At 36.6% G+C, this 27,616-nt stretch overlaps 1 protein-coding gene across 2 annotated transcripts in view; it reads right to left on the bottom strand.

Moving 5' to 3' along the window:
- Nucleotides 1–4,360: 4,360 nt before the first annotated feature.
- Nucleotides 4,361–27,616, bottom strand: part of XRCC5 (X-ray repair cross complementing 5) — a 46,436-nt gene continuing 23,180 nt past the window's right edge. Inside the window, exons 14-21 of one of the 2 annotated variants that reach the window (XM_035572648.2) lie at nt 26,178–26,374; nt 21,936–22,029; nt 20,443–20,512; nt 14,018–14,127; nt 13,438–13,534; nt 11,346–11,413; nt 6,625–6,696; nt 4,361–5,802 (exon numbers count right to left, since the gene is read on the bottom strand). In XM_035572648.2, coding sequence (XP_035428541.1) covers nt 5,788–5,802; nt 6,625–6,696; nt 11,346–11,413; nt 13,438–13,534; nt 14,018–14,127; nt 20,443–20,512; nt 21,936–22,029; nt 26,178–26,374 — 723 coding nt within the window. In that variant the 3' untranslated portion in view covers nt 4,361–5,787. Of the gene's footprint in view, nt 5,803–6,603; nt 6,697–11,345; nt 11,414–13,437; nt 13,535–14,017; nt 14,128–20,442; nt 20,513–21,935; nt 22,030–26,177; nt 26,375–27,616 lie in introns of those variants that run through there. The other variant, XM_050711704.1, reaches the window with a different exon arrangement.

Below are 27,616 nucleotides of genomic sequence, written 5' to 3'. Positions count from 1 at the left end.
CATTGTGGATGTACCTTACTCCATGGGGAGAGAGTATTTATCATTTGACTACCTGCATTAGCAAGCTGGCAAAGGAATTCTCACACATCCAACCTATATAAAACTCCCAACAATCAGGTGCTTACAGCTACTTTACCTTATTTTACCTAGCATTATTTCTGATCCACATGCTTCAGGCAAAAGTATCTGCATCACAGTTGGTCTCCTCAGGGGCTTGTGCTCCCTTTATGTGTTGTCTCAGACAGCAGATAGAAAATGTTTCTAGCTATAGCCCACACTGGAGATATTTCTGCTTTCTGTTATATCTTGAAAGCTGCAACATTCACTCCCTTCTGAAGGAAGAGGAAATGACAGTTATTACTAGCTATTACTGCCCATCAAAATAGGAAGAAAGCGTGAGACAGGATTTGAACTGAGTAAAAATAAGAAGAAAAAATCCTTTGGTTTGATACATTGAAAACAACATCAAAAGTATTTCTATGGTCAACCTACCAATTCTATCACAGTCTTCCAAAACTTTCCGTTATATGAGTTCATACAGCTGACTTGGTGTATACATAGGGGTCCTAAGAATTAGTACCCCCAGCAAATGTACATATGACCAAATTTAAGTACATTTCAGTGCTGTGAAATAATTCCTGATTTGGTAACAGCAAAAAGCAGATTCTCTTATTCACGTAGAGCACGTGTGTTTAGGTTACTAGGAGTGGAGCTATTCCTTTTGTTTTGTAAAGCTACTTGTTTGTCAGCCTGCCTCTAAGCATGGAGCCAAGCTCAGCTCATCTCTACCTCGAGCAACATACCACTGGGAAAGAAAAAAAAAAAATGGAGGTTCTTTCTGACAGCTCTTCTGTGAGTACTCTACGCTGCTGGTAAAGGAGATACTTTTGACAGTCAAAAGCTGAGAATTGTATGGTGAGGCACAGAAGGAACAGGATTCATTTCACTGTCTTAGTTCCATTGGCTTCACAAAGTTACTGGGAAGAAGCAGCAGATTAACTTCTGTCCAACTTAAATCAATGAAGCACTGTAAGTATACGCTGAAAAAGTCAGATGAGTGAAGGGACTATTTTAAGACATTCAGCTCAAAGATGCGCTGAAATTACGTCTGGTCTGTAAAAACTAGAGAAAGGGACAGGTTTTCTAGCTCTTGTTTAGTTCTCTTGTTTTCATAAATTTAAGTACTATTCCAAAACAGTAAACGTGGGGGTGAGGGCAGCGCAGAGAACTGATTTTTCAACTTAAAGCTTGCTACATGGAAAAATAGCTTAGTGATATGGTTTAGTGGAGGACTTGTTGGTGTTAGGTCAGAGGTTGGACTAGATGATCTTGGAGGTCCCCTCCAACATAGATGATTCTGTGAATATGGTTAAACTTTAACCTAACATATATTCAAATGTTTTCTAAGTTCCTTGTACAGTAAGGACAAAGTACCTCTGCCTCTATGCCAAATTTTTATGTGGAGTTGAGTTCGTTCATCCTTTGTGAAGGGTAACAGGTTAAAAAACAATGCTTTGACTTCTTAATATATGTATTTTAGTTCTTCATATGTGACTATGACAGTATTACAAAAGAAAATTTCTGCTATTTTGGTTTTCTTTATTTTTCTTATTATATGGTAATCTATTCCTCTAAAGTTTCAGGTTCAATAGCTACAAAAAAAAAAAATAGCCCAAGCTTATACAGAGCTTCTCCCAAAGCTGCTTGGCAGGACATTTAGCTCACCCGAGGGAAAACTCTGCCTTTCAAACAGTGCACAGAAATGCACATACATAAACACCATCTAAAAGGACAAGCAACCTCTTGCAGAAGTCAGTATCTTCACTGATCAGCACCTTGCCATTGGTGGGGCTTACAAAGACAACCGTTCTTTTCTAGGCAGTAATTCTTCAAAGAATTTAGAAACACAGGCCTAGATGGGACCCTACAGCCCCCTGCCAGTGCTGGGAATTTGGGTATTTTAATCATCTTTTTAACCTGAATCTCAAAAGCAGGATGAACTTGGAGATTTTCTATGACTGAAATTTATTCTGGTTCATGTTGCTATACACTGCATTCCACATCTTATGCTGTACTGGTACCAAGAGAAGAAGAAATGAAGAATAAAGTGAAAAGGAATCAAAGCTGAAAGCGTGGTGGAAATGAGTTTTCCTCTGTCACACACAAACAGCCTAGGAAAAAAAAAATCTAAAACCCCACATTGCTTATAGGCACAATGGGAATATCCACTGGTATATTTGTCAGCTTAAGAAAATACCACCCCAGTCTTCCTCTTTCCAAACTGCTCCCAACCCAGCTGAGCCCATTATATTATCTGACTTGCAATAGTCCCCCAGTCTCAGGCAAAAGCAGGATCTACTATCGCAAATGTAAAATGTAAAGATGGGCCCTGGCTAAAGAATTCACAGCCTGAATAACTTCTCCAGTCTCCCTCAGACAACTGTGAATTTCCTTCCTAATTATCTAATTCCAAAAAATCTGCCCCAACACCAAACAGACCATTCTGTCAAAAACAAAGCATCACAGAAGTCATCAAGAAGAAAATCTACCCCTGCAACTAAGTGACCACAGTGCAGTAGTATAGGATCTCCTCCCATCGGAGGTGCTTTGATAGCATGTGTCATACTTTTTTTTGTGAAATTTTCACAACTGTCTGTGAGTACAAAATGGATTTCTGAGCATTGAATAAAGAAAGCAAGACTTGAGAAGTACATTACAGAGTCAGCAGACCCCACTCCTCAGTGAGAGAGCAACCTGTTTCATTAACAGCAGAACTAATATAAGGCTGGTTGCTAACAGATTCATGTCCCATTCCTCCTACACTGCTACTGGAAGAGCCTCGCTCTGCCTCTGTGGCTCCCCAGAACACTCTCTTGTCCTTTCTGTATTCACAGTTCCATGCTGCACCCCCAGCTCCCTCCCATACTCGTTACACCTCCTGGTTTAATACCTCTGAATACTTTCCACTTCCCAAAGTCCACCCTGCAAAATATCTTTTCTAGTCCAAGTTCCTCATCTAATTGGGGAAAAGGAGGAGGAGAGGACCTGCAGAGTAGGCAACATATGATACTGCTGATGCAATGTGATGATTAGCCTGCTAGCTGATACTCTCAGCTGCAAGGCCAGCCAAACAGGGAATAAAAGCTGAGAATTTCATTCCTTCCCCTTCCACCTCTTTATAGCATTAACTTTCATAAAACCTTTTTTAGTTATATAATACTGAAATCACTGCCTCTCCGTCGAAGCTGACTGATACTGTCCATTAAGTTAAAGTAATATCAGAGTGGTAGATAAAGACACAAACAACACAATCACAAGCCTTGATCTTTCGGAAAAAAAAAAAAAAAGCTAACCAAGGTTATTGTCCCATATTATTATTACTAGAAGAACTTTCCAGAAGTACTCCTTCCACTAAAAAAATAATTCAGTAACATAAAACAAAAGTCACAGCCATTATCTCTTTTTTCGAAAGACGCCTTGATAATTCCTACAGCTATGAAGTACAGGACAGGGAACGTTACACTGCTTGCAAGAGATTTGCATGGTGTTTTCTGCATGTTTGGTTTTGAAGTGGATGACTAACAGCTCTATTGCTTTTGAAGTTTTGAAGACTGGTCAGTATTGCAACTCAGAATGAGCATCTTCAGTGTAAAATGGTAAGTAACTATGTCAGAATTCATAACTGAAAATGTGAGCGTAGACTGAGTGAAAGATCTCTTCCAGTCATTTAACTTTTTCAGTTGAAAGCTGATTCTTTGGCACAGAACAAGTATAAAATCAGGCTGCTATCTGATAAACTCTCACTAATGCATATCACAAGCTTCTGATGACTGATGCCTGGAAGGCTGGCCAGAATTGAAGATATTTTGCTTGCCTTCTGAGAATTCACTTTCACTTAATTTAACTACAATTCACATTCCCATTGCCCTCTTCAGTCCTATCAACTCAGTTACTATACTGAGCCTAAATGTGCTTTATAGGCATTGAGAAGACATATGAAATACTCTGCGCACTCCTAAATGTTTATTGCTTGACAGAAACAATACACTCTAAAAATGTGGCCAACTAGGTTCAGAAGAAATTGAAAGCTGTAATCCTGATTTTGATTTGCAAAGTAATTCTATGTCTTGTCTGGTCCTGATCAAGACTTCTCTCTGCAAAATAATAAAAATGATTTTATTGGGGTGTTGTGAAGTTTCGCATTTGTAAAATGTAGAAAAAGTAATTACACTCAACTTCTGTGGAAGGCTTTCAATGTTCAATGTTTTCACTGTATGCCTGGAAAAGGGTTTTTCAGTAGTCTCACCTAGGTACTGGTAATCATCTGACTTTAGCAAACATGTTTACAAAGAAAACAAAAGCAATCCATTAAGTATTTTATTAATCAAACTAATTAAGAAAATTAAAAAAAACAACAGTGTTACACTCCATAAATCAGCCTAAAAATAGACGGTCAAAACCATGGAGTTACCAACAATTTCTTATTTACAATTCAGAAAAATAACTTTGCATGACACAAATGATCTAAAGGCCTGCAAACATTACCTACTGCCTGCCTTCTGCACTTGAGAGATCTCTTCAAAGTCTGCATGAACTCAGTCAAGGTAAGACAAAAGAAAGGAGAGAGCAGGTCTCTGTGTAGGGAGATGTGGGGAAAAGCAATTGCTGTTTCACACACAGGAGCTGTTCAGTATAAAGGGCAGATATTCCAATACATCTTTTAATTTAGCTCATGATTTTTTTTTTATGATGCTACCACCACTTTGCACAGTATATTTATACATTTGCAATAACAAAGAACAGCTTTTAAAGGAATTAATCTGGCTGTAACAAGCATCTGTGAAGCTGTCATTAGTTTCTCTTCAGATCTGTAAATCAAACTTGAGTATCTCTTTCTAAGCAGTATTTGACAACTTTGGATTGCTTTGTGCAGACAGTACACCATTTCAGCTACCAATGTTAATTATCATCAGTTATCTATCACAAGTGTCAGTGTACAGCTTTCACGTATTCCTCTGCTCCACATTACCAACACTGTATTAAATAGGCATATAACCGAGTCTTTTATCCTTTTAGCACCAGGAGTACTACAGTAATCACAGGTAAAAGCCTTTAAAAAAAATAGTAATTTTGAGGATATTTAACTCTGCTGTTGAGCTGACATGAAAGAGAACTTGGAGCACAGAAAGATGACCGCAATTGTTGATTTGGGTACAGCGTCGCAAGATCAGTACACTTGGCTCTGTTGTATGTTTTAGATTCTGCTGTTCATTTCAAACCATTACTTTGTGAATCTCCGGCCTAGAATTTTTTCAATAAACCCTCCCCCCCCCTTTTTTTTCTCTGCTGGGAAAAAGCATGAAAATACCACCTTTCTCCTTCTGCAACAATAATGCTATGGAGTTACATCCACTAAAGATTCTATATTACCTGGTAACCTCACTGTGACATTTATGTCTTCCTTCTCAGGGAATATAACAAGAATTTCAGGCACAAACACAGGTTCTCATTAAATTTAGTGGTGTTTAACTGGAAGCAGTTCCATGGATAAACTAGATTCGCTGTGCTAAAGAAAAAAAGAGAGACCCCTTAAAGATATCAATCCTCTGTTCTAGTTTTAAGAAGTCAGATGACATTTATACCAACTGAAAATGTTTTGGACTTCTGCTCTCATTTGAGAAAATAAAGAGGGATATACAGTCTTCTCATTAGCATCCTATTTGTGCGCCATCTTACAGGGGGATCTCTTCCATAACTTGGCTTATTCAATCCCAGTGTATCATGCAGTCACATCATGTCCAGCTGCAAACAGAAGCAACAGATTTAGAAGAAAAGGTACTGAATTCAAGTAATTTCTTGTGTTTAGTGCTTATAAAATAAAGCAAATTCAGAAGTCCTTATAAGGATTCCAACATAAGAAATAAGAAATCCAACATAAGTGGACTACATGGAACTTAATACTAAACTGTTATAAAGTACAAAAACAAACCTTAAATCTCATCTTCGCATAATCATATGTACAACTTGGAGACTTTAAAAAAAAAAAAGTACAGCCCAAAAGTAAAAATATGCCTACTATTGAAACTTCGTTAGAACTGTCTACATCATAAATTTAAGCTTCAAAGACAGATTTGTAATGACTCAGCCTGTAAAGAAATGGCTAAAATGTTTTTTAATAAACCTCTTGAAATTCTTGAATTTAAGCAAGTTAGTATAAAAGAAGGTTAATTGAAAAGATTAAAGCATCTTTTAATTTTAAATGACTTTTAGGTTTCAACCCACATAAATAGCTGTTCTAGATCTACAAGCTTTGTTAAATGCTATTGCAGTAAATTATAATAATCTGCTATCAAACCCACAGCCTCATTGGCTCTTTGAAATACACAAGAGGACAGGACTAATCTATGTAAACACCCATGTTACTATACAGCATTCTATTTGCCACCACAAAATTACACATCTGGTTGTGTTTTACAATAGTGAACAAGTCATTTCACATGGCTCTTTTCTGACTCAGTTCCTTAGGTGTCTTCTAAGACATGATCTACTGCTTTAAGAAGCTCTTACTGCAACTTTCAGCTACAACTGAATTCTACAGCCATATCATGTCTTTATTGTACTCACCAAGTCATCAACATCACCACCTTCATCTGTAGCAGGCAGAGGTTCATTTTTCTTTTCTTTCGGAGCCAAGAACTGAAAATACAAGTTTTCTTACATTTTACTGACGAAACTCTGACTCAATGTCAAATGAACAGAACTTGTCCTTTACATATCAAAACTAATCTGCCTGTTAATGAAAAATCATCAAGAAGTCCATTCTGGTTTCCACCCTCCAAAACCACACAAAAATACAGGGAATTTCCTAAGTCTTCCTTTTAAATGATTTTATAGCAGATTGTTAAAAAATTGACAAAGAATGTGGTTCTTCAGACAATGCACAGTTAAGCTGCAGAATGCCACTTAATAAGGATGCTGCAAATATTAGTACTTGGTCTCAGTGGAGATGGGGAAAGTTTATAGAAGAGAAATACTTTGAAGTCCAAAGAAACAGCCTCAAGCACAGGAAGTACTTGAGATGTCAGTTGCTGGAGCCATGGGCTAGATGGAAATTTTGTTCAGAGTATGGCCATTTTTATGTCCTTAAAAAGGTAATTTTAAAGGTAATATCATGAATAGCTACAAGCTGCCAGAGGACAGGGACAAAAAAAAATGTCCCTATTAGTATTAATACATATGTAAGTTGACTAACATCTTGTTTAGTAAAGATCTTAAGTATGACAATCTAGTTCTGTGTGGAACTCAGTAGAAGCTTTTCACTTAATTCAATGAACATTTAATAGATGAACAAAGACATGAATTTAAAAAACACTCTCAAACATGCAAGATGGTTCGAATGCTGGTTTTTAAAAATAGAACAGTCATTATGTAAAATTCTTTTGCAGTAGCTGCTGATACAAACACACCATATGCCCTTCATTTAAAGCACAGCATCAATAAACAGAAGATAAAGCTAACTTGCTTAGATACTGTAACTACTGAAATCAAACATACAGACAATATCTGGAGTACAACCACCTACGAATTATTTTTATTTTAACCTAACAGTGAAAAAAATAGTAACTTAGTTATAATAGTAGAAAGAATACAAATACGTGACTCTTGAAAAGTGTCCAGTTGTCCACAAGTTTTAGTTATAGTCTCTTCAGCAGGATAGAAATCAGAAAATTTCTGGTTAGAAAATAATGATATTAAACAGACTATGAATATCAGTTTTGAGTTCAGGTAACATTCTTCTTTTTTGTGGAAACAACTGGTTTCTGAAACCGAATTACTGTTTATCTGCGGACTTAACTTTTACAGACATGGAGGTCATGTAAAAGGCCATGGGATCCCTATCAGTGCTCCCCATCTCCAAGACAACGTACTTGGACTGTAAAAAGCTTAAACGTTATTTTACTTGAACGGTTCTGATCCTGCTCTAGAACAGTGTCAGCTTTAGACAGGGGGTAAAACACCGAGAAGCTGCCTGCTGCATTCTCCCACCATATTAAGATGTGATCTAATGTTTTAATGTCTGAGTTTGCAATTTGAATCACCGGAAAAGGCATTCTCTCCAGCTCCCTCTGCTAGGTAGAATATCAATAAATTAATGTTGTAGGAAAGAACCAAATATAACATACAATAGCAAAAGCAAATATATTGCATTTGGTTAACACCAAAGATAAAGGATGTAGACAACGTCTGCCTAGTTGTCTCATTAGCCAAAGGTCAAATCTTTTCTACATCCTGAAGAGCAATAATCTAGAGCACTGCAGAAGACTTGCTGCACAGACACCACTCATGTTTTAATGTTAACTTCATCTCATCTTACAGATTTTGTAGCTGCAGTAACAGGGATGGAACAAATTAGAATTTTAAGTCGTCGCATGCTTGTCTATCTTTTTTGCTGGAAAAGTTCTCAATCTAGTAGTAATACAAAGCACGCATTATGAAACTAAAAGCTAATGACATTGTCAGCTCTGAAAGGCATTTTGTGCCAAACCAAATTTCATTTTACGCAGTTAAGAGTCAAATGATATTTCCAAAAGTAGCACATTTTTGAAGCTTTCAAAATTAGCTTTCTAGCACTAAATTAGGTAAAGAAAGTCAAAAGATAAAGGAATGTAGGATGAAAATTTGTAACATGCAGTTTCCATCAAATCCTATACATTCAAAACTTTTTTCTTTTTTTTAATAAGCTCTGTTTTGCATTAACGCAAAAACAGATTGTATGTACTAGTTGTGTTGAAATCCATTATCTTCCCCAAATTAATCACCAAAAGCACTTGACATTGCTGCTTTTTTTAACCTATCATCCTTACACTCTAAAAAGAGTGTACTACTATTACGGGGTTAAAAAAAGCCTACACAGAACCATTTTTCTCAATGATAGGAAGAAAGGAAAACATGCATGGATAACCTAGCTCAACCAAAACAAAGAATTTTTTACGTTACCTCTCTAATAAACAGCCTGTAAAGGTTTTCTTACCCCTTCAAATTCTATGAACTATGAATCTTACATCCAAAACAGTCCTGAAAAAGCTACCAGCTAGTGATCTTCACATAAGAGAAAAGGCTTCAAGGCTTCTGTGTCACACAAGACCACACTGACAGCCAATCCCTGGACCTACACACTTGCAATTATGAGCATTTGGCCTATTACAGAGGTGAAGAAAAACTGAATCTTATATGTGATATTTTAAAAGATCCAGTATAACCCTTTAATGAAGGGTATGGCCTTCATTATAGAAAACAAATGAACCTTTTTAGCAATCTGCTATAGATCTAGGAAAATGCTGCCTTCACACACCACAGGAAACTTGCAGCACAGTTTAACTGGACAAGACTAGATTTTATATCAGCCTCACAAACTGAAGAAAAAATTTCAGTCTCTCTAGATCTTATTCCAACAACGCACAGTCTTCCAGTTTCATATGTCAAAAGTCAAACAAACCCTTGACAGAAAATGACAGTTCCTTAAGGGTTCTGGTTTTGGCTCTGGAGAGTGGGGAGGTTATCTGGTAAATAACTGGGACTGCCAACAGCCTAGTTAAGCAGAGGGATGCGAGCCATTTATTCTGAAATGCAAGGTTATCTGTCACATTAGCGAACTCTTGCACTCTCAGCAGCCCAGAGCTGATTCCATGCAGTCTTTGTTATTCCCTTACTTTAAAGGGAAGTTATGGCTGTCACAAGACCTTCAATCAATCACAAAAGTATTTCTTCCTTTATTGCAACACCTGGCTGACTGCAGGATGATGTTAAAAAGTCCTTCTAAAGTCAGTCTACAATGTCTTGTTCCAGCTTAGCCTGACAGCTGTAACTCTGCTCCTTGCTACTCTTCATAATTTCTGCTGCATTCCTATGCAGACACAGTATTTCTTAGCCACCCTAAGATCATAGTTCAGAGATCTGTGCGCTGTAAGGTCTTTATGGCTAGTAGAGATTTTCTTAAGGAATAGTGGCTATTTCATGCAGCTTTATCACATTTTGAACAGCAATGACAGTTTCAGACTAAAAAGTGAAGTTCAAGAAACAAATGGTCTTGTGAAGTTTCAAAGTAAATTCATAGCACTCAGAATATGTAACAAAACCTGATATTCTTTAAAACTGCTGGTTTTAAAGAACAAAAGATTGTTCTATACAGTTATGCATGATGAGAAACAACCAGTAGGTCCTTCATGTGTACAACAAAAAGTCACTCTGTCATTTGCACTCTGTACACGAGTTTAGATAAACAAGCTCTTAGGAGGGTGTTTAGATTTTCATTTGTCTTCTTTACCTTGAGATAAATTGTTACAGATTAAAAAACAGTTTCTAAAATAAAACTTCATGCCTACTCATTAATTCATTCATGGAGAACCTACTTCAACCCCCTTCTTGTTATTGCTAATGTAAGGCCCAGAAGTTGTAAAAATCAATATGGCATCTTTTAGCAAAGCTGCTTCTTTGCAAAGTAGAGCAATTTTACCTATGTTTACCTTGAGGGGTCTGTAATACAGAGACCTTCCCTCTTCTAAACTCTTCAAAGTCATATGGCAAGCAGCAGCCTAATACAAAAACGCCCATCTTATCCTCTCTATGCAAACACAATTTCTGACAGCAAACCTGAATTATATCTTCTTTCAAACAGGCACCATTCTGTCTTTTATAATTCACTCCTTTGTAACTGTAGCATGCTTCATTCATCACTGCAGTTACTAAAGTGCTTTATTTCTGTACGAAAAATACCTGCAAATACCCCAAATTTCTTTTTCTGAAAGGAGCCAATATGATGACCAATAGTACTAGCATAATCTATGATGTCCAATCCACAAGACCTCAATAAAGTAGAAATTACTGCTTTCACTGCATATATGATGAAAACAAGCTATGACAGCTTTACATTGCTAGAGTTAGCAAAGCTTTTAGACCAAAAAAGTATCCTGATTTTTGAACTAGCATGTTAACAACGAGATCACAGCTCTTTATACAAAGTTCAAATAGCAATCTTGCATATAAAATTTATTGCTGTTCCATTAAACTGAGCTCCTGAAATTCCTGTTCTTCAGAGAGGATATTTTCAGATAATGATGTCAATACATGCTACTTTCTAAAGACCAATTAAAATATAATGCTGTGGCACATGCTAGGGAATTATTTTTGCTCTGGCATGGGGCATTATTAATTCTACAGCAAAAGGACAGTATTATTCCTTCATAAGGATCCTATTTCATTCACCTAAAGATTTATACACATCATAAAGAATTTTCTGTTCCACAGCAAGAGCTCTACGCAAATAGATGCTCATTAAAAAATGATACCTTTTCAGCTTCTTCACTAGTCACAGAACTTCCCTCTGCTTCATCTTTAGTGATCAAAGAAATTCTGTCTAAAAAAATAAAAGATATAAAAGTAACATTAGAAGGCTTCCAAAAAACAGACTTAACGTTAGAAATAAAATAAGTCCTCCAAATTCTGACTTCTCAATGTGTCATCATCACCACCACCAAAAATAAAAAAATATTGCTCAAAGGAAGATGTGACTTGCATAAATGAGTCAACTATGATATAAAAATAAATTAATGAGAATATTCATAAGCTTGTGGAAGTATCCATTTAGGAAACTGTTAATATTATGACAATCAAACTAATGAGACACTGAAATCATAGATCACAGATGAAATGCTGAAAATCTATCAGAAATTACACTTTTAGTCATTCACAGCATGCTCTTCAGTCCTTAACAGCCTTACAAAAATTAACTCCTACCATACAAACACTGATGCTGTGGTTCTACAGTATGACTACACCAAAGTGCTGGTCCTGCCCTGGTTGTGTTTGCACCACCATCCTGTGCAGTGACCCACAAAAACAAAAGAAAAACACTCAATTACTTTTCATCCCAATTATTTTCCCAGTCTAGCCATCACTTGGCTACACAAACGCTTGTTGCCAAATTAAGAATCTGTGGGTGTGAGAGGAAAGAACAGTAGGTTCAGAAAGGTTTCAGCAGCATCACAAGTTTAATGCCACCTTAACATGCCCACAGAGCTACACAGCAGGGTTTCACGAGATGAGTGAGCTTATCAAATAGATCTGCCTTGCTCCTGCTCCAAGAATCACTAACTCATTAACTCACATCCATCCTCTTGGTGATTGCAGTGGCTCATAACAAGGCCCAATGCCACATTTGGTGGAAAAAAATGGCATGTGTTATCTCACAAGAAGCAGGGAAAACAGGACTTCTGCTTTTGGTAGCAGCAAATGAAAAGCAATTTCATCTACTCAGCAAGACCAGCTAGTTGGATTATGCATAAAGCACCATGATTTTATCATCTTCTCAGAAGATAATCTATTTTGTATGAAAATATCATCCCTGTTTGTATTTGTAAATTATTTTCTCAGAAATATAGTCCAGTTTGTTGAAAACTCTGGTTTGAACTACAAATATTAAAACAGTACTCTAAGCACGACTTTCAAAGATCCAAGATTTCTACTTCCAAAGGGTTTTTTGTGTTTTTTTTTCCTCTTCAGATTTGTTCAGAGACAGTACCCTACAATGGCCTTTGAGAGTTGCCTTGTGCTATTGGTTTTGGTTAATAAACAAATTCCCATTCTATATTCTGAAACAGTTGGATAAAGCAGGCATTAAACACAGTCTGAAGTCGTTCGTTTTGAAAGGTGCTATATAAAAGCACATAATTGCATTTTATAGCATGCACCCTTAAATACACAGTTGGGCATTTAACAGATTTTCCTAGCACTGATTCCAATTAAAAACAAGAGTATGATGTAAAAGATGTTTTTTATAGCCCACCACGTTTCATATTTGTGAAAATGTTCCTTTATTTATCACTTGCGTAGTCTCTGAAGCTCTTTTGGAATTGCATTGCCCTGTATCTCCCAGTTTAATCATAGGTAGGTGTCATATTACCACATATTCCGTTCTTCAAGTTGCTTAAATACAAAACGATCAGTGACATATTTCAATGTTATTCATGCCTTTTTTGAGGCTTAATTTGGAAGAATCTTTTTATATATAAGCTGCACAAGTTTTTCCATTTATCTTAAAATTCACCTGAAATCCTATCTTGTTCTCCTTACCTTGTAACATTTAATTTGTCTCTTTTCTTACACAATTCGTTTACCATTTCAACAAGACTTGGCAAGACATCACGAAATCTTATTGGCAGGAAACTATTAGGACAAAAAAAGGAAGCTGTAATGTGAAAGAAAGGGTTGTTGCTGTTGTGGTTGTTTAGATTTTTTCCTTTTACACAGGCTGAAGGAAATGACCTGGATCAAAATGCTGCCCTAGCTTTAGTTTAATTGTCCCAATGCTAACATAAGGTTTTCTCCTACATAATGAATATTAAAAGTAGAAATACTTTAAAAAGTGAAATGCCATCATACCTTGTACCACCATCTCCCAGAAATCAACTACGGCTTTGTCTTCCACCTTTGATTTCAGGGCCTGCAGAAAATCATTAAAGCACCGCACCTTGGACAGCTGAAAAAATAACAGCAACAATTACAAGAAAATAGGGAAGTAGCTACAAATATTAATTCTTCATGAAGTCATCTAAAATGGTGAGCATAAGTTGTTACACATTTTAATTCTACTAAAACCAAGTGTTCTAAGGAAAAGTGAGCCACAAAAAACAAAACAAGTCTCTGTAGCTTTTTGAAACTTGCTTTAATAGAAATTTGTAGAATAGCATATTTTTCTTTTATAAACATCAGGCCACAGGCCTTGTGGTTTTATGTTTCAAAGAACAAAAACAACAGTGCGTAACACCACAGAATCTAGTCCTTATTCAAGTTAAGGATAAAGAAACACAAATGGATATATATTTCTAAACTTTCAAACAGTATAAGTGATTAAAATCTTTTTAATCTACTTCTCCTGTAGCAATAAATTACCACGTTTTCAATATAGCAAATAGGCCCATCATATCTTCAATTTGAAAGAGTTTTCACATATTAACATTACCTTCATGGCCTCTTCTCTGAAAACTCTGATACAATTGATCCCTTTCATGTAGTACTGTGAACTTTTATGTTCCAGAAACTGATCGATGCGGTTTATCAGCTGCTGACTCACTGAAAGACAAGGAGGAATAAATAAGGAAACCAAAGAATGCACAATTCCTCGGCAAAATAAATAAATAAATTCATTTGCACCTCTTTCTATTCCACCTTGACACGCATCAAGAGAGTTAATCATACCCATACTGCCTCAAACAACTCAATTTGATAATTGTCAGTATTTAAGCTACTGACAATTACTCCAGCCTCCTTGAAAAAGCTAGGTATACTGGGAAGAAACTCAAGCACAGCCAAGGTAAAATTCCAAACCTAAAAGCCAAGAGAAAAGCACTGGCCTAACTTTTTCACAGAAAGTAAAACTAGAATATTTGGGATCCTAAGGCTGAGCAATGTTATATTTTACGACTCTAAAAAACATAGCCCCAAAAGATCCTTTGAAATACATGCTTATTTCAATGAAAGGGTTAAATTTACAGTGAAGGTGTAATAACATCAAAGCAATAGCTGTATTCCACCATGCTTACCATAATCATGGATGTAACAGCCAGTGCTTACTGTTTTCTATTAAATGCCTAACTGAACTGGATCTGAAAGATACCACCTCTGAAGAGATGAGTGAAACAAGAAGTGTTTGATATTCTCCCACTAGCTTTTGACTCTAGTGAGTTGCTAGAAAAGGAGGCAGATAGCGGTTCTGTCCAACAGCAGCTATCACACAAGAAAGTGCGCTAAATTGCCTACTGCTCCAGAGGTGATCAACTCACTCTTTATTTATATTACCAGTAGCTGACAAACTAAATTGAAGTCTCACTACTTAAGCTCCTCAAGTTAAGTCAGTCCATTTTTTTCATGGTTAACGATTTTCTCATTAAATGTTCTAATTTCTTACGAATTGCACTAATAAAAGCAAGTCCTGCTGGTGGTGGTGGGTTGTTGGTTTGTTTTTGGTTTGTTTTTTTTTAAATGCTGCCTTTTCATTGATGTGTTAAATTAAAACCCCAGGCGCTACGAGGGTGCAATAAAAGTCTTTATTGTCAGAATGATTCCAGCGCACTGCTTGGAATTATCAGAACCTCTACTTCTTTTGCATTACTTTTTTTTTTTGTAAGAAACCTTTTCTATTTGATTGCCCTGGCAGGCATCAGAAGAACACTGTTTCTTGCTACTGCCTGTGAGCTCCTTCTTTTTGAAATCTGTTTCCAAATCTGAAACAAAAAAAAAAAAAAGCCCTGCAGTATTTTAATAGGAATGAAATATCAAAATTATGCAGAAAACACAGCAACAATATATGAAGTCAGATTCTTTTAACATCTTGAAACAGCTTGGCTAAAATTGGATCTGTCCACTGGGTCTGCATTAAATGACAGACCAAACGATTGCCAAACACAAAACAGATAGAATTTTTGTGCTCTAACTGGACTATCAAATTACTGCAGGGGGACAAAAACAACACTGGAGACAGCAGAACAGGATTCTAACTCAAAGTTCTCCAAAGTGGACTTTGTGCCATTACACCTGAAGGTCTTAGAATTTTGTTTATTTTTCTTCCCTTTCTTCTGCTACCTACCATCTGCCTTTCCATTAGTGTGAGTATTTGCTTTCGGGTGATGCAAAAAGTGAGTACAGACTGGAGAACTACAAGTAAAAATGCTTCAGTAGAAGATCTTAATTCATACAGAAATTAATCACTGCCCACTGGCACTGAGGCACATTTCCTACTCTAAAATACATTCACCAGTGCTGTTACTTCTTGTGAAATATGCCATGAACAATTACATTCACTTGTTATCTGCATAGTTATGGTACAAAAGTGTAGTTATATTCTCATGTTTGTTCAATTCGTGGTCTTGATTACTATGCCAAACAGATTACAGCTTAATAATAGTTGAGACTGTATTATTGTCCAGGTTCAACTCCTTGTTGATACCTTTAATTCCAAGGCGATTCCTTGTTAAAAACATAGCTCCTTCTGTAGACAAATGACTCCTATTATTAGCAAGCTTTTGACTTATCCAGTGGTGGAGAGAATGATTTGTATTAATGGACAGTGTTTAAAGTAAAAGTCACTGACAAATGAGTTAAACTACCTGACAATGGACTTTAAACAGCTGCTCTGTGAGGATGATCTTTTTGTAACTGACAAGAAGAAAAAGTTTCTAAACTGAAAAGTGTCCTAATTTTTAAGGACTTCCTTCATCTTTAAGTCAAGAAATCAGGCCCTTACCAAGAACTGCTAAACTACTCCAGTGTGCTGTAAGGTACTGCTTAGTTTTGGGATGGTCTCTCTAAATTGCCATTAACTGTGGGTATGGATTAGGATTATTTAAAACTGGACATCCAAAGGACATTTGGCCCAAACCCCACTCAGACCAGGGTCACGGTGAACCAGGTGGTTCGGTGCTCCAAGCAATTTAGTTTCAAGTAGCTCCAAAGATGGAGTCTCCAAGTTGTCCAGGCCCCTCTTTCCATGTTTGATTACCATCACTGTGATTTTTTTCCCCCCGTATCTAACCCAAATTCTGTTTGTTGCAACTCAGAGCTTTGAGTCTCACCCAATCGCTATGCCCTTCAAAGAAAAGTCTGGCTTCATCTTCTCTGTGAAGCAGACATACAGAAAACTTCAGTGGTTTTTTTTTATACTCAAGTATTTGGTCACATTCTTCTAACGACTGAATCGCTTCCATTAAACCAGTCATTGCATTTGGCCTAACTAGCAATAGCGTATGAATACTCTGATATATACAAATATATCCTGTCAGATAAAAATAGAGACAAACAGCAAAGACATACGCCAATAAAAAGCAAAAAGTAAACACTAGTGTTTTGTTTTGTTTTTAAATATATCTTTGGTAGAAGAAATTTAGTAGTACTAAATTGGTACTAGAAATTTAGTAGCTAACTAAACACCTTCCTTGAGAAAATCTGTAAATAAAATATCTGTCTAATAAGTTTCCATTGCAAATCTGTCATACACAATTCTTTTCTGCACATGAAGCATCCAGGGTGAAATGCTCTTGTTACAAATTTTACTAAGAAATGATCTACATGCCATGGCAGGAGTGTCACCTCAGGCAAGACAGAATATTTACCAAAATCTACACGTGAAATTGCTGACTCTCTTAACCTTATTTTTCCCAAAATGCCTAAGAAAAATATTGACAAACTTACTACAAACATAAAAACCGAGTCAGGTGCAATTTCCCTCTGGACACTTTTTCTAACATCCATAAACTGTACAGTTATCACTGCAGATTTACCTCTGGCAATCAGTTAAAACAAAAAAAGCTCTTTCAGCTACAGACACCATGTTCTCAGACAGTAGTCCTATAAGTACCAATGAAATCTAACCTATAACTTCCACATAAAATTTAGAAACCAAAGAAAATGCTACATGTGTGTCAGTATCTCTTTACTTAAAGCCATCCTATCTTCTACAGATAGGTATGAAAACATTACACCCTATACCAGACAATCTGCTTCCCAGAAATACAGACATGAATGGAAACCCATAAATAGGCCAACAGGATGAAATAGTAGTCATGTGGCTGTTTCTTCGGCACTATGAAGGTGGCAAACAGTCACTGTATTTGAGAGTCTTCTCTGCAGGCACAGCAATGAAGAAGTTCATCGTACAACTGTGAGAATAAAGATTCTACTCAGGCAAACTCATCTATTTTATTTGCATTCATTGATAAAAACGTCAGAAGCTGTTATCAGAAGACTGCTCTTTGTGATGACTGCACACTTGTAACCTGTTCAAAAGAAGACCTGCATAAAATGACAAATCTGTGGCCATGCATGCCAACAAGGAAGTAAAGACATCTAGAGAGGAAACTCAATGCTACTTATGTGAGCAATGAACATGAACCTGTACGTTGGCACCCTCACACACAACTCATCACGTGAGCTCTAAGTGCGTCCCTACTATAATATACGCAGAAGTCAATTAAAAATGAAGTTGATAACTGGTTCAGAATTTGAGCTGCTAGTCTCCGAAAACCTATCCCTGAGACCCTTGCCAATATGAAATTCTTCAATTTTCCAAAGAACGTATTTACACATTACCGATTCTGACATTACTCTACTTGCTAGGAACAAATAAACCATCTCTCCCGCTCTGGGTCTGCTATGGAACACAGCACGTAGGCACGCTGTCCAAGCTGCACTTAGGCTTCTCCTATGAATGGCAGAAACCCTGACCATCAAATACCAGTGAGGCCACTGCAATAGATGGTAACTCACAGCTTAATTAAGATCCTTGCTGACAGTCTTTAAACTACAATTCTTCCTATTGCTACAACTTCTGTCTACCAAAAAAAAAAAAAAAAAAACCACAACCCTCATCCACCTCCATGCAAACAGTTGAAAGGCCCCTGTCTTCTGAATAAATCTATTAAAAAATTTTGAAGTCAACTTTTTCCCATATCGCTCAATTTTATTGGCTTCCTCTGTTCTATGGAGGGCTTTTGCTGCTGTTTTTCAGGGAGGGAAGGAAGAAGGAACTGCTGCCTTTTTTCGAAGGAGAACGTAGGCTCTAACCAGTTTGAAGACTACATTGGGTCATCTTTTTATATTGCAAAGAAACAAAACAGGGTACAACCTGTCTGCATCTTGACACATAAAACATTACTCTTCCCCCCAATAAACTACTAGAATGCCTGCAATAGATTATCCTTTCCTGAAAAGACATTTTAATTTTTACATGCTCTAGCAGGGTTAAAAAAAGTTTCCTCATTAAATATGAGATAAAACTATATTTAAGAAAAACCCCGTTAGAACCACTGAATAGTTTTAAAACAGAATTTACTATTTACATACTATTTACATAACCAGAATGTCATACAGCAAGCTATTAAAAACATGCCTGCAATGTTTTATGTATTAAGCCAACTAAAAAGCTCTAAAGAAGAAAAAGGATTATGCAGAAGAGAAAAATAACACGCAGAGCATGTTTTTATTTATATTTACTTCTCTCTCCTTTAAACGGGTGACTGCACTACATTTTGTCTAGTTATACCTATATATAATAGATCACATATATAAAAGCAGATTTCTCAAAATTTCAGAAGCTATCTCAACATGTACTGCAGTTATGTCCAGAACAGCTACTGAGTGGACATATTTAAGCACTCTTCACTTAAATGATCTTCACTGGTAATCACTACATTTATTTCTGCCTTAAAACTTTCCTATGTGATAAAACTAATTACCATAAAAAGTAGTCTTTTTTTCAGTTTCAGTATTCTAGTGTCTTGTACAATGCTTTTTACTACATCTTAATATATCTGAGACACAAAAACACAATTCCCAACATTTTTTCCAATAAACACAATTGGTTCTGTATCTAATGCAAAATCCACATACAAAGTTGGCTACTTGCCTGATAGTTCTGGAAAATCTGAAGAGAAATAACTATATAAGCTTTACAAGACTATTGTAAAATAATATATTACTTAACATACTCCTCAAACTAAGTCCAAAAGGAGCAAAGGCATAGCTGAAATAACCAGCACCTGTCTTTTTCAGAACCCCTTCAAATATTTCCTTTGAAAAGAAATTGTACATTAGTGGCTATTGGGCAGATGAGACTTACCTTGCCACAACCTTCAAATCAGCATTTAAAAGGAAAAAGGACCCCACTCATCTTGTGCACCCTTTTTAAGATAGCTTTGGATTACATACATCTCTGTATAGATGTTCCACTAAGAAAATACTAGGCAAACAATAATTCCTTTGCATTGTCAGACTTAGAGCATGCCAGACCAATGAGACCGTGGCTGACCCGAGCTTTTTATTCTTCCTTGCCTCTGCATCAAAACCCCATCTTTGTGTGCTAAGCGATAGATTCAGTGCCTATAGAGGCTGCTCACACCTCTTGAGGTGCTAGCTGGTTATTACATCCCTTCTACACATTTTACTTTGCTCACAAGCAGTAACAAATGATTTTTGCATGTAAATATTTAAATCCCAGGCATCTGATTCTTATTTCTCCATAAAACAAGATTAAGTAGGCAGAAGACAGGTCTGTCACACAGTGCCCATTCAACAAGCCTCCACTTCAAGCTAGAAAGATCACATATAGTCAGACGAGAACCTGATAAACAGTTTGAATACGGTACTCAGTGTGAAGGGATCTTCTGTTTGCAACAGCTAAGTTGTTACTCAGATGCCTCAGTGTAGCTGTCTAGTGCCATCTTACACAAACGAGGGTATCTGAGACTTACAAGTGCTACCCCTCATTGCTGAGCGGCACTGGAAGCTAGGCAGTATAGTCCAAAGTATCTCACATAGCACTAAAAACCTGTTTTTAGGAAAATGGATTACTAACTCTGAAGATGCTGCTAAATATAGTTAAGATAGATAATTTACCATCTTTGAAGTCAGCATTTTTCTGCCTCACCAGAATTCGGAAGTCTTCTGCTGGGTTAACACTGCCAACCTACAAAAGGTCCAAAACCAACAGAATTGTCTGTCAATATCCTTCTCTTTCTTCTTGTAAGGCAATAGGAACCTTTACATTTCTCTTTGACACGGAAACAGAACCTCTACATTTCTCCGCATGCAGACACAAAAAACACAACGTGTGTTAAACATGCACTACTCCTAGCAAAGGTTAGTTATGACTCTAGCCAGATGAACTTACACTTACTACACCGCACTCTTATAGGCCAGCTATCTTCTCTGGGGTTTAGAGGTCTGAGGCACAGTAATTCAGGCTGTTAGTTCAGCTCTGAAACAGACCTCTCACTAATCTTGATAGACACTTAATGAGGAATGGGACACTTAATGGGAGCCCCCAGGCATGTGGGTACAGAATCTTTGGCTGCCAAGCCAACAGGAAGCTCAAAATCAAAAGCTCATACTCAGTTCATTTACCTCTTCTGGCCCCCTCTAACATCTTAAAGATGAAGTTCTAAATGGGCATACAAGTACAGAAACCTTACAGAAGAACTAAAACCAGATCAAATATAAATGTTTACTGAAAATCGGATGCAATAACCTTAGAATGAAAATTTACCGTGCTTACCATTTCCTGTCAGAAATCAAAACTCTCTTAAGTGTGTTTGAAATTTTTATGCTTTGTTGTCAATGTAATTCTTAGATCTTTCAGTAAACTTGCTTGGCCTCAGTGTTTCTTTTAAATTTGGTAGTCCCACTTTTCATTTAATATCAGGAATTGATTATTAGGAGTAGAGTATCTGGCACAGCTGTACACCTTTCTTAAATCTCAATCATTCATTTAAAAATTAACTTTAAAGGATAGTACATTCGAAAACATGGGGAGTTATCTCCATTAATATTAAATCACTTATCCTGTGATATGAAAAATCAAATAAAGCAAGGTGTATAGTTTTGATGCAGACTTCACCTACTCATTTATACAACACCTAAAGTTAAGTTAGACATTCAACCTAGCAGCAAGATGAAGACAAACATATCATTTATTCTAAACCCCAACCAATGCAGAGACCAGTCTCTAACACCCCAGCAAGACCTTTGATTAAATATAAACAAGCAACTTTTACACTGCAGAATATATGAAAGAAAGGCAGAACAAAATTCAACTACTGAACCCCCAATTCTGTGATTCTGTTTTCATCAGATCCCCAGGCTCACCCTTTACAGTTCTAGACAGTGGGGAGAATTTTGTCCTAAAAATATCCAAGATTAATGGAAACTTGTGCTAATATGTATCTAAGAACAGAGAAAGTTATCCTTACATCTCTAAGTAGACAAAATTTCAGTCATGTTTGTTTCCCCTAGAATCCCACCCTTTATCAGGAATTCCGTATATTCACTACAATATGTTTAGAGAAATTAATCTTTCCCTTTGATAACCAGAGTTGTAAAAATATACTTACAGAGGTGACATTGCCTTCAGCAAGTTTTATGATGCTAAAGCTATCTTCCTCATCTTCAATTTTTTGTTTCTTAGGGTTAGGTCCATCTTCATTGCTGGAAATGAGGAGGACAAAAAAGAACAGAAACACTAAATCAAAGTAAACTGCTCTGCCTACTCAGTATGAAGTCAGTAAATTTGCAAAGTATACACTGAACCAAAATTCGTTATACAGCTGTTCCCAAATTAACAATAAACCACACTTCATTTCTCCCACAGTCTTCACAAAGCAGACAGTAGAGACAGATCAAATTTTATCTTAGCGTAAATGAAAGGTACTGCTTGTTGAAAGTACAAGATTATTGATACTTATTTCAGGAGTGAATTTACTCGTACACCTCTTTACCACATTTCAGAATACAGGCTGGCTCTCCCTAGTTGCTTTATTTGGAACCTGTATATTGAGTTGACCTTGCTGATTCACTGTACACTGTAAATCAATAATCACATATGACATTTGGTATTCTCACCAGATTCTTTTTAACCGTAAAATGGCAATAAAAGCTTAAATATTAAGTAAGAAATCCATTTACTCTTTAAAAATTACCTGCAAGTTCCCATCTTGGAATTGATAGCTACTACCTATCTGTTCACACAGTGACTTTTGAGTCTCATAACCTACATTCTCCATCAGCACACAAGCATTCTATAAACTTCCACTTCCAGCAGTCCAAACTTGCTAGACAAACTCCAAATAAGAATTTTCTCAGAACAATCTTATGCTACACCTCAAAATGCTTTCAAAACACGTTTTTAAAAAGCTAATTGTGTTTTAAGCTACTTTCTACCTTTGCCCTCACAGGTATCACGGTGTATGCAACCAATGCTTCAAATGAGAAGCTTAAAATTAAGTTCCAAACTTACAAAACTTTGGATCACATTCTGGCAACACAAGAAACTCTAATTTATCACAAAAGGGGAAGGAAATTGGACACTATGTTTTGTGTTGTTTATGTAACAGGCTGACACAGAAGAATAGATTTCGGTTTAAGAATGACTGAAAGTTATGATCTAAATGATCTAAACTGCACTATTTACCTTCACGCAATCCCAAAACAAAAATAAAAAGTTACTCTAAAAAATTCTGCTACTGCAATAAAAAGAAGAAACTGCTTCATAAATCAGGGATAAAAACAGAGATCATGGACTAGGTGCCATGTTGCATTTGCCTGCTACTGAAGCAAGCAGCTATTAAATAGAAATTGTACAAACTTCCTTTTAACTGTCTATAGCATACTCCTCCCGTGCTTTGCAATCAACATCTATCCCACTTATTTCTGTAGTCTCATCGTTCCTTTTACTTAATTTTGTCACTACTGAAATGAAAGCCCTTCTCCTCAGCAACTCCTGTCATCCAACATAACCCTACTTATCACTCTAGTAGAAGTGATGACTTTGGTGATGCTTTAGGACAAGGAGACTAGGATACCCTCCTTTGTTCCCAGCTCTGCTGACTTTCTGGCTGACCTTGAACAAGTTGCTTAGTTGCTTTATTGTTTTGGACAGCCATTATCCCTGTCTGTAAAATGGAAAAACCTATCTAACACCACAGAGTTCAGAACTTCTACTTGAACAGAAATTCTTGCGTGCATTGAGATGCTTCGCTGATAAGTGCGAAAACAATGGAAATTCTCATTTTTTCCTCCCAAGTTGCTTTGTAATTCGTTGCAATTCCTCGAAATATTTTTTCTCCTGCATTATTTTCGCTGATTCCAAATGCTTTGGGACTGGAGGTAGGAGGAGAACATAAATGAAAATAACTGAATTTAACTGCCTAGGACCAAACCTATAGCAATCATTAATTAGCGCAGTACAGCTGAAACTAATGAATCTATACCTATTAATACCAGCCAATGATCTGACATTTAAAATCTGTTACTGATAACGCCCTGATTAGCAGTATTTTTTAACTACAAAATGTGCAACTACTCTGAGACAAATTAATAAAATACAAGATTAATTTACAACACACACTTCTACATTTAGACAGAGGCCTCTCACATACTGCAAAACTAGATGAGGTAACAGCCTCTCGAAAGCCGTCCTAAGAAGGAAAACGCAAAATACTTTCGATTTTACTGGATTTTTTTTAAAACTACACAGAGCTTAACAAAAATGAAACAAAACATTTTTTTAATCTTTAGCATTAATAAGATATGCCTCTATTTATCTTGCCTCAGTCCCAACTAGACCTTAATAATTAGGCAGAGAGAAATCAGGTCAACATCAAGATAGAGATATCAAATGCAAGAGACCAAAACAGTATAAATCAGTTTTAGAAAATGAAAATAATAGTCAAGAGAGCTTCTAGCAAACTTTTTCAGTACTTTTCAGTGCAAATTGTCTAGATCTGTCAGTTTTAAAAAGGTGAATGTTACCTGCTGTTTAAAGTTTTCCTTATCCTATTGTAGTGAGACATTTTTTTCTCAAATGATTTAACTGTATCACTCAGCTTGTCCCTGACACAGAACAATATCACTACTGTTCCTATTCGTTACTATATTTAATCCATTTTTTTATTTAAATATTTTCCTTATTCATTACATAATTCATTCTTTTTTGCATAGTTGAGTTTCTATTCTTTTGCCTCCCTTACATACCCCTTTTTCCCCAAATCATTTTATAATGCCCCACACCAATTTCTATCTCAATTATTTTTATAGTTGCTTTCATCTCCCCTCTAAAGCCAACCAGTTTTTAATGAAAATAGCTTTCCTTCTTGCTTATCAAATTGAAGCCTTTGGGACATATGTTTTTCAGCAACTACCAGTAATGTGTCACAGCTTTTTGTTTAAATTCTCTTCCTGGCTTGCTTGAGCCCAAGTTTTGTAGGCTTTTTGTTTTGTTCTGTTTTTTTGAAACTGGTTCTATAGTTTTCTTTTCTCTACTTTTTAAAATACATACAGAAATATTTGTATGTATACATATATACATATACACAGCGCACGTGATTAGAGCACAGAGCAAGGACAAGATAATTTTATCAGTGTGAATTGAGACACACCAAGGCAAGACAGGCACACACAGCAGTGAACAAAACAAAAAGCAATGTGCTTCCCAATCTGTATACAGAAATGTGGCCATTTTCCCAGAGCAGCAGCCCGAGAAGTCCAGTGCCATGTCTTTCTAAAGATAACATCAGGAGGCTCCATCCAAACAAAAGTAAAGGATACGTGACAGCTCAGCTTAGTGGGGCCCTAAAGTGGCCCAAAGACATTGCTCCTAGTGCTGAAAGAACAGCTGAAAATGACAAAAAGGGAAGGAACTGAGATCTGTCCAACATGCCAGGGGACCAGCCAGTTATATTATAGGCATTCTATAAATTTGATTTTGTTTGAACAAAATTGACTTGGCTGGGAAAACAGTACCAGTGCAGTACCAATTAAGCATTTATTTTTCATATTTATAGCAAAGATAATGTAAACAGAGCATATGTACTACCAAAAGACAAGAATTTTAAAAACAGTTGAGAAGATAGATGTTCCAGAAAGAATCTACAATATTTTTCAAGACATCCACATTTACTGCACAGCATATAATAATTAAGCTGCCTTTCTTTTGATTTGGTATTCAAAATGAAAGCTGTACACAGAGTATGCTGGGGTGGAATTTTCATCCTGACAGGTAGTGCAAAGCTCCTAGGTATTTCATGTAAACTGAAATAAGTTTGGAACTGAATTAACTCCTGTTATTCTTATTCAAACCATTTTATAAATGCCAGTAGGACAAACTGTTTGGTCACTGGGCAGTCAAGCACTACAACAGGTTGCCCAGAGAAGCTGTGCAGCCTCCATCCTTGGATATTTCCAAGACCAGACAGGATGGAGCCCTGAGTTACCTGTTCAGATCTGTAACCCTGCTTCGTGCAGCAGGTTGAACTAGAGAGCCCTCCTGAGGTCCCCTCCAACCTGACGGATTCTGCAATTCTGTATTAGCATATAATGACATCAGAGAGGTGCAGACCTAATCCTAGCATTACTTCCACAGTAGTAAGACCGCTACTCTCAAAATAGCCCAGACAGTGTGGTTCCACAACATTCTCAACCCATCTGTACTTTTTAAGTATATAACTCATTGATTAAAATGCTCCTGAGCCTGCTACATTCACCAAAATTAATGTGAAGTGCTAAAAAAGTTTTGTTTTGTTTTTCAGTTTGTTGTTGTTTTTTTTTTTTTTTAAATCCACATTAAATCTCTAACTTACTCATCTTTAAAGATGTCTTGAGCAGTCTTTTCTTCTTTTTTCTTGCCAACATCCTTTAGAGGGAAGAGTGCTTTCACTTTCTCAAGAGGAACCTGACACCTTTCTTTTACCATGCAGGGCATCTCCAGCATCTCTAAAAGGTGCTGTTCAATTGGCGGCAGCGGCTCATTGGGGTGAAAAGCCTTATGTTGCAAACACTGCAAGAAACGATTTTAGCAAAGAAAAACCATAAGGTTATGTACTTTTAAAGTAATATGCCTGTATATGTAACATCATATGGTACATGCAAAATATCTTCCATATTAAAGAAGCTACCTTAATATTGCTGAGAAATATTCCAGCTCACGAGTGGATGAGTGGAGTTATATGATCAGCTGTTTAAGGAGATTAATAATTATATTAAACAAGAATACTGATGCATACGAGTGCACCCACACTCACTGTAATGAGTTCTATGAAAATTATTAAGAAAATGATAAGAATAAAGTAGTCATCAGCATCTATTCAGCTTTTCAACTTCGATTTACCTTTAAAAAGCAGTTCTCTTACAAAAGACAGTGATATGGGAGAGATTTCTTGACATTCTAAAATCAGGGAGCAAGATATGTACCGCAACCTTATATTCCATTTACCATCGTGATTTATTGTCCCTCAAAGAAAGTCTCTCTTCTTGGTCAAAAAAGCTCAGTTTGCATAACACGAGAAATCTTCACCCATTTAAGAGCAAGTAATAAGAGAGAAGTTAAAAGTGCATAGGTGAAGCACGGAATATAGGTATGTTTGCATATGAACTTTGGAAAGTGCAATGGAATGAAGACCTCTGACAGATGAACATAAAGGTTGGAATAGATGGCAGGAGCTACAGAGAGGGAGCTTTCACACAGTCAGGCAGCCAAGGACAGAGAGAGATCAGGTTAATGAGGCAGGTCACAGAAAGTCCACTGAGAGTTCTAAAAACAAAATATCTTTTAAATGCTATGAAGTGTGGGGTAGCAGTAGAGATGTACATGCTTGTTCATATATACAGAGTTACCAATGCACGCAAACGCATACATAAGAACACGTTATACATGGAAAAAACATTTTTCCAAGTCCACCGTACTGAGTGAATTAGATACAAGCGTGGAGGTAACTTCCCAAGAAACCAAGAAAACAGGAGAGTTGCTCCCTTGTTGGCTGTCAGACATGACCTTAATTAAAAAAAAACAAACCTCTATTCGTGCTGAAAGGCTGCCAATAAAGAACATCCAGGCCATATGCTACACATCAATACCGATGTGCTTTCATGCTGCCATTAAGATTCCAATCTATATTAGAACATACTTTCAAAAGGAGGCAGTCATACAAGGCTACTGATTTGGAAACACTTGTAATGATTTAAGGCATAATTATTCTGAAAGAGACTAAAAATGTTGCTGGAAGCTGCAGTAATGGCTTTT

The sequence above is a fragment of the Cygnus atratus genome, chromosome 6 (assembly GCF_013377495.2).
Source record: "Cygnus atratus isolate AKBS03 ecotype Queensland, Australia chromosome 6, CAtr_DNAZoo_HiC_assembly, whole genome shotgun sequence".
Taxonomy (NCBI): domain Eukaryota; kingdom Metazoa; phylum Chordata; class Aves; order Anseriformes; family Anatidae; genus Cygnus; species Cygnus atratus.
This window is presented reverse-complemented; position numbering and strand designations above follow the sequence as displayed.